This window comes from Corvus hawaiiensis, chromosome 9, assembly GCF_020740725.1.
Source record: "Corvus hawaiiensis isolate bCorHaw1 chromosome 9, bCorHaw1.pri.cur, whole genome shotgun sequence".
NCBI classification, from domain to species: domain Eukaryota; kingdom Metazoa; phylum Chordata; class Aves; order Passeriformes; family Corvidae; genus Corvus; species Corvus hawaiiensis.
This window is the reverse complement of record NC_063221.1, coordinates 18,590,966-18,604,964: the sequence shown is the minus strand read 5'-3', so window position 1 is coordinate 18,604,964 and position 13,999 is coordinate 18,590,966. Positions and strand designations below refer to the sequence as shown.

The following is a 13,999-nucleotide window of genomic DNA, read 5'->3' as shown; positions in this document are numbered from 1 at the left end:
AAATATTGTCAGCTTTTCAACTGATACATCCTGACCTTATTTATGTTTCATCCACTTACACCTATAGAAAGGACTGGAAGCCATCTTTCAGGTAAAAATTTAATGATTAACATCTTTATAAAAGATGTAAATCATTAATGTTGGAAAATGGAAATAAAAGAACAAGTAATTTTAGCATATGTAGTACTAATAGTATGGAAATCCCTGTGGGATGTGTCAAGCATCTAGCTTTCTTTTACTCTTCTGAGTCTGATTATTGCCCAGCTGGAAATTTTCTTTTAAATCCTATTACTATTAAGTATGCATAAAATATTGTTGTTATTCATTATTACAAAACTGATTTGAGCTTACAAAGATTTTGGCGTAGTTCTTCAGCTGTTGCAAATCAATTGGGTTTCAGAGAGCCATACTGTTATACGCCAGCTGGGAAGGCTGACTCCACATTTAATTTATCAGATCACGTGCTCAGGTGCTGTTAGACTGCTCCAGGATACCTTCAGTCACATGTGAATATCTTACTGGCCTGTCTGATCATGCTTGGCCAAGTAGGTTTAGTATAAAATGAAAGAGAAAGTGTGAAAAAAATCTTGAGAAACAAATTTTACATTGTAAGGATGTATTTGTTTATCTTGGTTCAGGGCTTGATTATGCAAATACCAAGTCAAGGAAAGGTACAAAGTCTTCAACAGTTTGTCCCTAGGTAACCACTGCTCTTGGATGAATAGATGTCCTTGTTCTGAATGCTGAGATTTAGACATTCCAGTGTATTTTTCAGATGACCGAATGCTTCAGTTAATGTTCTATGTTCTTGGCATGTGTCACCATTTTAAGACTCAAAAAGTCTTGGGACAAGAGCAGTTCAAATTTATAGTGGTTTTTGAGATAGAACTGAATGTTTTAAAAATAAAAACCTGCACTGTTCCAATGAGTTTAAGGTATTTTGCAAAAGAGGAATGTCATTTGTCTCAATCCACTATCTCCTTGCCAGTAAAACCCATGGGGGGAAAAAAATGTAAATACTGAATGCTATTTGTTAACTATAGTGAACTACTTTGCAGAATATCACATTTCTTAATTGCACCAAAACTTTAGAGAGCTATAGCAATTATCTTTACAAATCTTAAAAACATAATGATACTGCACAGAGTAGGGCTTTTACCAATGTTCGTTCTTTCTGCTGCAGAGCAGAAAAATAAGGCTAAGTTACACTTTTCATGGACTAAGTTAATTGCTAAATGTTTTACTGGAATGTTCTGGATTACTTTTACAAATCTACTTAATTTAACCTTTGAGCGCATTAGAATTTAAGTGAGAAAAGTGTAATTCCAGTTCATAAAAACAAAAGCAGAGACTAAACCAGTTAGTTTCAGTGTGTTCTTTAATTCTTTAATCACTTCATTTGACTGAACAGAAGTTCAAAGGCCGAAATCCCAATCTTTTTCTAATGCTGAGAGGCCCTGATTTTACATACAATAGTACACAGGCTCAACTTTGAAAGCATAAGCAATCCCAAGGACACTAATATTTTCCAAGACTTTTAAAATTCTTGAAGACAGTATTTTAACAAAGAAAGAATGTGTGCTTCACCATTGACCTCAATAAGAAGACATGATTTTACATGCCATGTTTTTCTGGGGATAGAAGGACATTTCTTTCTAGTAATGAACTCTGTAACCCTGATGGACTAAAAAATATAACTAAATATACTACGAAAAGGTTAAAATCTATGTGATTCTAGGAAGAATGCCAATATAAATCTTAAAGGTATAAATTAAAGCTCACAATACACAGTTGGATGAAAAAAATTTGGTCTCCTTTGTGTGTGAAAGTAGTTAGAAAGAAATCCCTTTCTTGGGGGAAAGTAATGCCTCTGTATATGATTTAAAATTAAACATTCTTCTGAAGGCAGCCTTACTAGATTAGCTCATCTCAATGAATTCAACAACTTTTTTAGGAAATAACTTCTTAAACATCAGCACCAATAATGGAAACAGATGTTTCTTTTTCACTATTTTGGATGGTTTTTAAGGATTATTTTTGGATTTTTTTTAAGTGTCAGCATTTTTAGCTCTATGCTGTCATAACAATTCTTATGAACAAACAGTAGAAAAAGACAGCTAAGATGGATAACAGCAGCACAAATTGAGGAACCAGTTTTCCTCTTATTCTGAGACAGCAATTGCCTCAAGAGCATTGGAATCAAAGAGGAGAGTTCTCCAAGACACAGACAAGAAGCTTCATTCCAAGCTTTAATTCTTTAAGATGTTTTGAGTATTTCAGATTTTTCAAAACTTTTAAAAGGCAGTTTGATTTAATTTTTTGGAGGTGGCGGCTAAAAGCAAAATACAATAAGTGAAACTGATTAATTTTAAGTGTGATGGCAGGGTAGAGAGAAACAGGAACAAGATCACATCTTCTAATTACTGGAAAAGGAGCTAATACGTCTGTCATGGAAGGTAATATCATTGTTATCAACTTTATGCTCATGTTTGCTGTAAATATGATAACTTAATGACTTTTCACATAGCCATAATGAATTTGAGACTTTACTGGCTCTAATACAAATTTAAAATTAAATCCAGCATTCATGAATGTACAATGACTCTTGCTGAAAAATGAAAGACAGCAAATTCATAACTTATCAGTGCTGCCCATGGTTCCTGTGGTTGGAATACATTTCAGGGGCACCCACCCGCAGGTCTAGGCTTCTCCTGAGCTTGTCCCTCTCTAGACAAGGAGATACAGATCTATGAACATGGGCATGCTGTGAGGCACTACATCTTTGACAACAAATGTGACACAAGATTTTCCTTTTAGATCTGAACATGGACAGATTTGGAGTATGTGACTGCTATATGACCAGGGGCCATACAGCCCAGCATCTCACACCCACTGGGCATATCTACATAAGTCAACTTGAACAAGAAAAGCTCAGATTTCTAATATAGGCTACCAGCTTTCTTGGCCAGTGTGCTCCACAAGCACAACACAACTGCCTGGCATTCAGAGCACGCATGAGTACATTCAGTGTAACACAGGAATAGATTTTACACAGCCAAAGGAAAGCACAAAAGTTGTTTCATCTTACCATTTCACCCCTCATGCCCTTCTCACCTCTCGGTCCCTGTAAGAAAGAGCAGCTGTTATTCTGATATACTTTCTAGTTGCCTAGGACTGAGATAAGCAGATTGATATCCATGAGAATTATACTGCTCGCATGAGAAGTCCAATCTCATCTGTGGAAGTATTTACAGCTCTGGGGGCTTAATTTTCCTGTACTAGTAGAAAATGAAATTACTTGAAAACATCTTGTGATTCCTTGTGGAAAGCTGTATTCTTCAGCTTGCAAACATGTTTTCTTTCAGTAATTCTAACTGTGTTGTCCCTGTCAATCACCTGTGTTCTCCACAATTTCATCCACATTCAACACATCAGTGCTACACCATCTTTAGAGAACAAAACTCAGTACTCTTCATCAATGAAGAAATCCATTCACCACATATATGTTTTTATGACGTTATTAGTTCTAGTCTCATAATCAGATTAGACACTATTTTTCTATCCCTATTTTTGACTAGTTTTACACTTAAATTGTGTTCCCAAGCACGGCAACAATCTTACAATTCTTCTCTGGAAAAGTTGTGCATCTTGATGGCTGCATTTCATAACACGTAGAAGTAATCTTCAACTAAAATGCTTTCTTGATGATGGCAAACTCTTGCATTCAATATGAAGTCTATTAAAAGCCTTCATACAAGTACACACAATTGTAAAGTTTTCTTCCTCAGTGCAATTGAAAAGAATGGAGCAAGACAAAGTACTGATTTTTCCGACAAGTGGAAAGAATTATAGAATTCTTTCTATTTCACTTGTAAATATTTGCATTTATTACTTATATTTTATGTTTGTTATTGTTATGATTATTTTGATTTGTAGACATTCTCATTCACTCCAAGTCTAGTTGATCAGGCAGAGGAACCTTCATGGTACAAAGGGCTCCTAAAACTGCCTTACATGGTTGGGTGGTCTGGAGACATGAGCCATGGGGTTCTCTTGCAAAACAAATCTGGCTCTGGCACCATGAGTGTCACAAGAGAGGGAAACAGGGATGAGGACAGAGCTCTCCCAGTGCAGAGAACCTGGTGTGCATTGAAAGTTGTCAGAAAGACCAAGATGATGTTTGAGCTGTAACAGGGACCTCGTCAGCACCTGGAACAGCCTTGCAAGGGCTCATGGGCACTCCCAGAGTGTCTGGAGGGGCACTCTGGACAGTTCAACCCACAACAAATAAAAAATAAACTATATTGAAACTGTGGATACTCTCTAGATATATCTCAGACCAAAGGCTGAGAAAGAATATCCAGATGGTGATTACTATGTGCTGTTTTACATGTAGACTTGCCCACTGCCCCTGTAGACATGCCCTCTGCATACTGTACTTAGCCAGAAAGCCATTGCAATTACTTTTGTGTCACTGTTTTTTGTCATTTTTTTCTTGCTTGTATTACAGATGCTGGAGTCACATGCATTAACTTTCCAGCATGATATAACAAGGAAAGTCCTGCTAGTTGCTATTTGTATACAAAAATAAGAAGGTTGCTAGTTTGAAAACAAGATGATTAAACAAAAGGGTAATGAAATAACTAAATTGTGCAAGAGTGAAGGGAAACTTACAGGCCTGCCAGTTGGGCCTGCTATGCCTTCTTGACCAACAGGGCCAATATATCCCTGTAAACAAGCAAAGAATTTATTAGTTCACCACGTTTCCAAAATGAAGAAAATCCTCATGACATGTCCTGGTTTAAAGTTGCTCAGCACACAGACCTGTCAAATATCCAAAAGATCATGGTGATACTCTCTAAATATTGAGTGCACATTGCAACAAAATCAGTAAGGTAAGTATTTAAATAATTTGTAATAGTTGTGCTTGGACAGCCCCCACACATTCTTTAATGTGAAAACTGATGCACTAAAAACAGTGGAAATTTAAGCACTCTGATTACAAAAGACCACATATTTATTGAGCTACAACCAACTATATCTTGAGCTATATTAATGCCCACAAGTACTCTTGTAAGGCTGCCAGTAAATGCTGCTAAAACGTCACTTTTCTGTTCCATTTCTCCTAGAGCAAACTGCTCGTGTCCAGTGTTTATCTTGTATAGGAATGTTTAGAAAAATAAAGTAGCTATTAGAGCAGTCCCCTAAAGCTGCTGCTTTGCATCTGGTTAACTGAACAAATTCAGTTCTGTGAAGGCAAAGGCGGCAGTGAGAGAACATGCTGTAGTAGGCCTTCCATGCTTCAACCTTTCACACTTGATGCCATAAGCTGGATGCACAAAATATTAAAGACGTTTGCACATTTTTTGGTGAGTAGCAAAGCAGAATGTCATGAAGAATGAGCAAATGAAGGTTAGGAGCATTTTAGACAAGAAGAAAATGTTCATTAAAAAAAGACTACCTATTAATCAATAATGCCTGAGCACCACTGTGTCTTACTGCAGGCAAAGTTTGATCCCTATTTTCTTTTGCTGTAGAACACAGTTACACAATCAGCAGTTTTGCCAGTAAGAAGAATGTTCAACCCCGAAAGGAAAAGAAATACAAGGTCATAAGATTACAGTAGGAGATCCGCACTTAGTCAGCAGAGCTTGCTTTTTTCTTTCAAGATTAAGGGCCCAGCTCTGTTTGTGTGTCTGTTAGCATGGTGTAACCAGAGCAGTATTGCAGTACAAGCAAAGGGCATCTGGACAGAAAGGTTTAGTTAGAGGGTTCTGGCCTTGTTAATAAGAAAAAAAGAGATTCCCTAAGTTAAAAACATGTGCCGCTTGCAAACCATCCTAACAATCACTTCATGGAGTGAAACACTTACAACTTGGCCTGTTGGACCTTTTGGGCCCAGAATTCCAACTAAGCCAATGTCCCCTGCAGGACCCTGAAAATGCAAAGGAACAGTTTAATCAAACATGAACATTAGCTATCCACTTGTTTCAAATTCCTGTAATGAGTGAAAGTAAGATAATTTCTAAGAGCAGTAACAGTGAAAATACCAAGCACTGACCCAGAATGCTTGTCCTTAAGACACTGAGTACACAGTTTTCCTACCATGTTCCAACAGTTCAGAGATATTTTGAACAAATTAGTTTAAAGCTGATTAATTTTATGCTTTCATAATGTTCTCACTCTGTAAATAGCTTACAGTCTAAGAGAAAAGAACGAGCACATACTTTTGGACCTGGGAATCCTTGAAACCCCATTAAACCTTGATCTCCATCTTCTCCCTGTAATAGGAGCAGGAATCCTTACTATTAGTTCATGTTGCCAATTCTTGGACGACTTGTTTTGCAACAACCACAGTGGTTACATACAGTCTGTCCTTTCAGTCCAGCGTCTCCTGCTGGTCCTTGGTCACCTTGTGATCCTGGAAGGCCTCTTTTGCCTCTCTTTCCTGGATGACCTAGAAGCCCTCTCTCACCCTGTCAATAAGAAGAAAATATATCTTCTATTACAATTATGGAAGTTACAAATGTAAATACAAGTTTCCTTTTAAATACAAGTCAGAAGTGTGGAACATGCTTTCTCTCTAAGAAATAGACTTATTCCATTCATTTCCCTCAGGAAAATAATTAAACATACACTAAAATGCAAACACGACTTGACTGCTCCTTGACTTGGAAACATAAAAACCATACATGTTGGATCAGTTCTAGTATGGTATTTCCCCGTGTAAGCAGTAAAATTCACAAAATGAAATAGAGAACAGACAGGTTAAAAGTAAATTCTAAAAATAATCCTCTGCTCAAGACACAGTGTACTTGTCAAACTCCCTGCTGTTATACTAAAAATCTACATTGATTCAAATGGAAACTAGACAAGTTCCTGCAAGACAAATCCTCTGAGGACTATCAAATACATAGAAGTCATGTCTAGCTCAGGAGATTACTGAGCTGCAATAAAGGCTGTGAATAAACAGGTTTCATGTTTTGTGCTTATACTCTTTCCCAGGTTTTACCTTTGTATTATTTGGCTTGAGTCAGTATGTGCTTTATTAATGCTTATTCTGTACTATATGTGGCAACAGTTTTCCCTCAACTCATCTATTCCTTGCCTTTTTCAGATTGCAGGCACTTCTGAGCAGGAACTACCTCCTATAGCTCATTGTCCAGGCAAAGGAGTAAAATTCAGAGTGGGAGCACTGGCAATAAACACTGCAAATAATGAATACAGTTTATACTAAAATATATTCATGAAAAGATAACAAAGACAGTATTTCCAGTTTCCAAGTAACTTAAGGTTTTAAAGAATGGCTTACCAATAAAATCTCACAAAGAAAATTAGTTTAGATAAAAATAATGATTTCAGAAAAAAAATTCTATTCTAAATAAAGAAAATTCTACTGTAAATGAAGAAAATCTGTAATGTTTCCATTGTTTGCTTGTTTTAAAACTGAAATGAGTCTAATTAATATGAGGATGTGCTAATATCAGGTACCTGGAACTGCCTGGAAAATGGAGCACACTCAGATTTCTTTCTGACAGGGCTGAACAAAAACAATTTAACTCCTGTGATAAATTTCAAGCCGGGGATTTAGGCTTGAGATTATGGTAATTCTCTGCTATTAGATCGCTTAGATACTTAAATCATCCCAACTGTTCTAGTAGCTACAGAAGTTTAGAAGTAAAAATCAGGAAACATCTGACCCTAAAGCTGGAATGAATAAATACCAAGTGTTTTGATGGCTTCTGGAGTTGGGAATAGCATTCAGATGGATGAGATCTCTATTTTCAATTTACAGTTTATAGAAATGAGGTAAACACCACTTGTAGTCTTACCTTTCAAATAAGACTTGCTGTCTGTTACTCACATGATTAACAGTAGCATGGTGGTTCCACAGCCACTAAATGCAGCATAACTGTACTAAAACAACAAGATCCCATGTATGTACCTTTAGTCCAGGTGCTCCCATGGGCCCTGGCATGCCTGGCAATCCCTTGGGACCTCGTGCTCCAGGATAACCTGCTAGACCTGGTAAGCCTGAGTTTCCTTTATTGCCCTTAACAAATTGAAAATAATGGTTACAAGCAGAATAGCCAAACGTTTCTTCATTGTATGCTGAAACAGGCAAATAACATAAAATCAGTCAAAACTACTCAATGCTTTCTATATATATGGACACACACTGATAGTACATCAAAATATATAGAAAGACAATGATCAGCAGTATCATCTAGATTTCTGCTAATATTCCAAAAGTTAAAGGCTGAAAATAGTTTGAACTTCACAGTATTCATTTTTCAAGAAGAAGTAACTCCATGTGAAACAAAATGAGGCTACCTTCCCAAAGAAATATTCAAAATTCTACATGTTTATTTATAAGGATCAGGCATACTGATAATACTAGTATGGCTGTATATACTCTGTAAAGATTCACACACAATAATCTTGCCATATGAAGAAAGATCAGAACATTTGTTATGAAAATGTACGAGAACATCAAGCTATCAATGAAAGCAGCTGTTTTAAATGAAAAATCATGGTTACTGAGTACATGGAGTTAAGTCACTTTTGACATGTTAAAAAATACAAAATGGAAGTTTGCTACCATACAAATGAATATTTCTGTGATGTAATTTAATAGAAATGCGTATATAAATCTTTCTTATTTCCTATGACATTCAGTTAAGCACTCATAGAAATAAAAGGGTTGTATAAAATATGATTTTTGTATTAAACGTGATTTTTTTTGGCTTTTGAATATGGTGCTGTGGCTTACAGATTGATGGACTGATAAACTTACATTGCAAAAGTTCTTTTCTTTTTGTTCATTGTAGCAAAAATCAGTTTTAAGCCTCCCTTTCTTACAAATTGTAATGGGATAATGGAGTTGCCTTTACTATGATTGTATGAAATTTTCAGTGGAAAGGCAAAAATGTAAAAATTCTTTGGGGTAATTCTCCTAAATCCAGCTCCAAAGAATTTTAAGAACGTAGAAGAGGTTCATGACCGGAGACTGGAGAGGCTTGAGTAGGGTGCACCTGCCCCCTATGGGTAACTTGTTTAATTTCCTCTTCGTTCAACCAGATTGGAAATTTGTATCTGAAACAGCAGTGCCTCGTCCAGCATCTTGATTAATTCCTAACACCAAATCTAACTTGGCAACCTTTTATAACAATTACTGGTCCATCTGAGTAGAACTACTGAGAAATACATACTTGAAATCAAAGTGATCAGACCTTCAGTGATGAGAACTACTCAAGGAATCTTCTCCCCCTCTCTGGAGGGACTAATTGAAGAGCTGTGTCACTGCTCCCAGAGGCAGCAGGTCACAACCTTGGGCCCACAGCAAAGAACAGTCAGACAAAAACCCTGTTTCAAAGAATGCTCTTAGATATCTCAGATACCTAATACTCTTTTTAACTGGCTTTGGACAAAGCTTCAGAATTATTTAGGTAGAGAGGCATTGGTTACAAATACAAAAGGAAAATGTGGGATTATCTCAGACCCTGAGAGGAAACAGTGTCTTTTGGGATCCATGGCTCATTTTCAGGAACAGATTTGTGCAGCCTTTCTAAGTAATCACTTCCACTTAGCTGTAGTTACTACTGTCATATACCAACGAAACAGTTCTTCTCACAGCACACTTTCCTTATGCAAACTTTGTATCTTGGCTGGAATATCAGGAGCAAAAGAGAAGGAAAAAAAAAGTTGGTCTAATTTTCAAGATACTCAGGGAACTGAGAAAGGTCCCTTCTTTTTAAATATCTTAACCCTAGGAAATCTGTAATGCAAAATGACATAAAGGAAATGTGGAAAGTTACTTACCTTAGGGCCAGGCTCCCCTGACAGCCCAGTCTTGCCAGGGTTCCCAGGAATGCCTTCTGGTCCAGGGTACCCAACTGCTCCTTTCTGCCCTGGTTGCCCTGGTTTTCCCTTGAAACAAATTCAAATCAAATATAGCACTGTTGGCTCTCTTCATCTTCACTCTCCCATAACTAGATTTCAGTCACAGTGTTTCCTAAACCCTACCTAACAACAGACCCAGTGATATGAATGAATACTCACAGAGGGAGCTCTGAGTTAGGATGTTTGCTTTAGAATTCTACTGGTTTAACCTTAGACTTGCTCTGTCATGGGATCTGAGCAACTTCAGCTGAAATCGTAAGACTGACCCCTTTGTGTGCCAGGTCTGGAAGATGCCTGCAAGTGTTGATTCTTAAACTGAAGTGAGGAAAACCTTATAAAGTCATCTATTTATCCCTGAAAAAACCCAACCATATACCTTTTCAGCTTTTATTTACTAAATACTCAGTACTGGACTTCCACAAATTTGTACTGTTCAAATTTGAACATATCAAAAATACAAATTTACAATATGGCAAGTTTGTGTAACTGTTGCTATACTTGCATAAAAAGGCCTCATATCACATCCAACGGAGGAACATTGATTTATTTCCTTACAATTATTTCCCTTTAGACTGAGATACACTATCTTAAAAGGCTTGGAGTTCTGCACTAATGTCTCTATAAATGCAATTTCTCAGAAATGTAAAATGTTCTAACTACAACACATTTTGTCTGAAAAATTATAGGTAACAACAGCCATATAGAATATAAGTGTGCCAAACTTCTGGTTGCTTAAGTATCTTGCATTTGGCATGTGCTTTGAAACTTCCTCAAGTTCTAGTTTTATTGTCTTCTCCTCACTTCTCTGCAAGTCTTGCTTTCCTTGTTTTCTGTTGTCTGCTGAAAGATCCCTGTAGTCCTCCAAAAGAAAATGCCGAGTATTTACAAAGGACACACAGTTCCTTGTCTTCAAAAGCCTCCCCTTGCTCTCTGCCCAGCAGGTACAAGCCCTGTGCAACAGCTGCATTTCTCCAGTTACTGACAATGTTTTGATGTGAGGTAGTAAAAGTTACTTACAATATGTGCTTGTGTGGTATTATTTATTAGGGGACCAAAATAACCTTGATGCATTTTGTTCTTTGTTATGTTTACAGAACACCTACTGCTTCCTGCTCTGTTTTCTCCCTCAGGGAGAAGGGAATGCAAGTCAGCTCCTCTACAGTAACTCAAGAAAAAACATTAAAAATTTCAGCTCAGGGCAAGCAAGAGAAATAAATAAACCTCAAGGATACCACATGTATCCATTGCGGACAAATGGATCCAAGCTTCTGTAGGCTGCAGAGGATCAAAGAACTGATGAGGTCAGAAGCGAACACAAGTACAGTTCTGTGCAATATAATGTGATAACCTCCAAATGGACTCCAAAAATGACCTAATTAAATAACTTTACAAGTGGTAAGGCCCTTGTTGTTAGTTGCACGTAACTTCCATATGCTGAGTAACTGAATATATAATTCAGTACAATTTAACAAAATTTCGAAAATTTTTATTCAAAAATGACAGGGGTTCCTTTACACCTCCTGGATGATAATAAGATTCTTTCGAGTGAACACAAGACCTTCTGGTAACCCTGGCATGATTAAATTTTGGTTTTATTAGTTACTAGTTTCATTGTTTTATAATCTGAAGATGGTAGAATTTTGTTACTTACAGGAATTCCAGGTTTGCCTGCCTGACCCGTCGGTCCTTTCTTCCCTGTGGGTCCCTAGAAGTTACAAATACTTGTGAACTGACAAATGTCTTAAACTCAGTCCCCTAAGAAGAGCTGAGGAATGTTGCTGTCTAGTATTTATGTTCACATTGCCTGGCTTTGGACCGGATTATTCACATTTCAGGAGACAGCAGAAAGCTTTTCAAGTAAAAGCAAATATATTTTTGGCAGAATTGTGTACGTTTTTCCCTTTTGTGAATCAGTTTTGAAAACTTTTTCATCAACAAGCATAAAATGTTTTTCATCATGAATCTGGCAATTTCTCCTGTATTAGCCACCCCTGTGTGAGGAAGTACACTTTTACAGCATTTCCTGTACTCTTCAAAAGGGAAGTCTTGAAAAGTAGGCAATGTAAATGCACTGAATGTCTGTGGAAGAGAATACTAGAAAATAACAGTGTCACATATCACAGATGTAAACATTCTTTTTTATCTAAGATCTACACAAAAGATAAAATTTACTTAAAACCAGACTTTTTTTCATCTTGACTGATCTAGAAATTGGTAGTCTTAGAAAACTGAGAGATACTGAGCAGATAACATTCTTGTAAAGTGGTTTAGTGACACAGGAGGTCAAGCACCAAGGAAGAAAAGCTCAGAATGAGTCAAAAGCTTCTCAGAGAATTTTGTTAAAGGATAGTCTCCACAGAATATAAAGATCTAGAGCATTAATTTTATCCTACCTCTAAAAGATGCAACCAGTGAAGAACAGGGACAAGAATAACACTTGTTAGCATAGAACAAGTAGAAAAAAGTTCCCAAGATTTTTCAGACTAATTATCTCAAACACTCCTCTTAAAGCAAAAGTTATGCTGTAACTACCATGCTGCAATATGACACAAAATGCAAAAAAGTGAAAAAGCTTGGGTCATTATAAGTGTAACTGTTGTATAATTAAGTAAACATGGAAAAAACCAGCAAAATTTTGTTTTATTGCTCAATTTAATGCCTTTTTTGTTAAGAATGGCATAAAAAAGTCCACCAGTCAGAACTAGAATGTGCATATTCAGATAACTTAATACTGTTTTCATTAAGATTTCTGGATGCACATAAAGTAAAGCCAGATGATTCAGCATTGCAGTTTATGGGATTAACTTTGCAAGGCTTGCTACAGCAGCACCAGTAATGCCACTGGAGTTAAGACTGCATGAATGTTTCCACTACTAACATTTTTGTGGAAACCTTTAAGCTCTTATGGGTTGCTCCATGCTGGATATTAGCTCCATATTTGTAAATGGCAGTATTAGTCTGAGGAGCATTTGCAAGACAAAGAAAACACTCTCCAAGAGGAATGGCTGATTTTGTCCCGTGATGTGATTGACAAAAACGATATATCCGAGTTCACAGCTAGAGTACATGCTGACAACGCCTCCACATCACGTTTCCTTACTGTTGCTCTTCAGTTCTAGTCTACTACAGATTCTTGTATTTACCTACAAAATTTTGAAACTCTAACAGAGTTGCTCTATGGAACTTCTCAGATAAAATAGCTCATTAAAATTGCAATGGTAATTGGTATTGTAAGAAATCTTTTAGCCTAAATCTTTTGAAATCTCAAAAGCCAATGAAATTCAGCCCATGGGAGAATATAAACACTTTTGGCAATTTCCAACACATCACTAAGATGAACTAACATTTCTAAAGAGAAAGATTTCGACTTTGATCTTTGTCAGGACCTGCTCTGTCATTATTGCTCCAGTATTTTGTAGTAAATTCCTTATTTCCAGGTCTCTGAAAACTCAGTACAGTGCAGTACTAGGAGGCTTCATTTACAGATCAGAGAAGCAAAATCCCAGTTGCTTTCCAGAGCTACTTTCCCACAAGAAACTCCATTTTAGAGGATAACTGAATATCACTCAAACATTTCCAAAAGAGCCTCTCTTAATGCTTTATATCACTGCAAAGTAAAACTACTTACCTATCAAATAACACACATTTACTAACCAAGATAATTATATTTTTTAATTTTTTTTTTTGTTCCTGCAGGTATGAAAAGGGAGCTCAAACACTCAGTTTTAACCATATGGAACAGTTTCCCAAGGATAGTCAGTGAACAATAAAACCCTACAAATTCCAATTAAGTGCAGTTTTGTTTCACTTTTTTCTACTTACTTCTGAGCCCCTTTCTCCTTTTGGTCCTTGCTCTCCCAATTCACCCAGCTCTCCCTTTGAAAAGAACATACATTAAATAAATGAAAAGAGTCATTTGAATGCAGACGAAAACAGATTTTCAACAGTCAATAGAGAAATCTCACTTGTCTGAAACACTTACTGGAGGCCCCTGCTGTCCAATAGGTCCTCTGAGCCCTGGAAGACCTATATGACCCTGGGAAGGAGAAAATATAACATATTGCTATACAGGTAACTCAGGCTGGCATGCTCAGTG

At 36.8% G+C, this 13,999-nt stretch overlaps 1 protein-coding gene across 3 annotated transcripts in view; it reads right to left on the bottom strand.

Annotated features, from left to right (window-relative positions):
* Positions 1–13,999, bottom strand: part of COL24A1 (collagen type XXIV alpha 1 chain) — a 127,395-nt gene that overhangs the window by 7,196 nt on the left and 106,200 nt on the right. For all 3 annotated transcript variants that reach the window (XM_048313209.1, XM_048313210.1, XM_048313211.1), the window contains 10 exons: positions 13,886–13,939; positions 13,726–13,779; positions 11,555–11,608; positions 9,823–9,930; positions 7,946–8,053; positions 6,369–6,476; positions 6,228–6,281; positions 5,873–5,935; positions 4,675–4,728; positions 3,089–3,124 (listed from right to left, as the gene is read on the bottom strand). In XM_048313209.1, the coding sequence (XP_048169166.1) occupies positions 3,089–3,124; positions 4,675–4,728; positions 5,873–5,935; positions 6,228–6,281; positions 6,369–6,476; positions 7,946–8,053; positions 9,823–9,930; positions 11,555–11,608; positions 13,726–13,779; positions 13,886–13,939 (693 nt within the window). The remainder of the gene's footprint in view (positions 1–3,088; positions 3,125–4,674; positions 4,729–5,872; positions 5,936–6,227; positions 6,282–6,368; positions 6,477–7,945; positions 8,054–9,822; positions 9,931–11,554; positions 11,609–13,725; positions 13,780–13,885; positions 13,940–13,999) is intronic.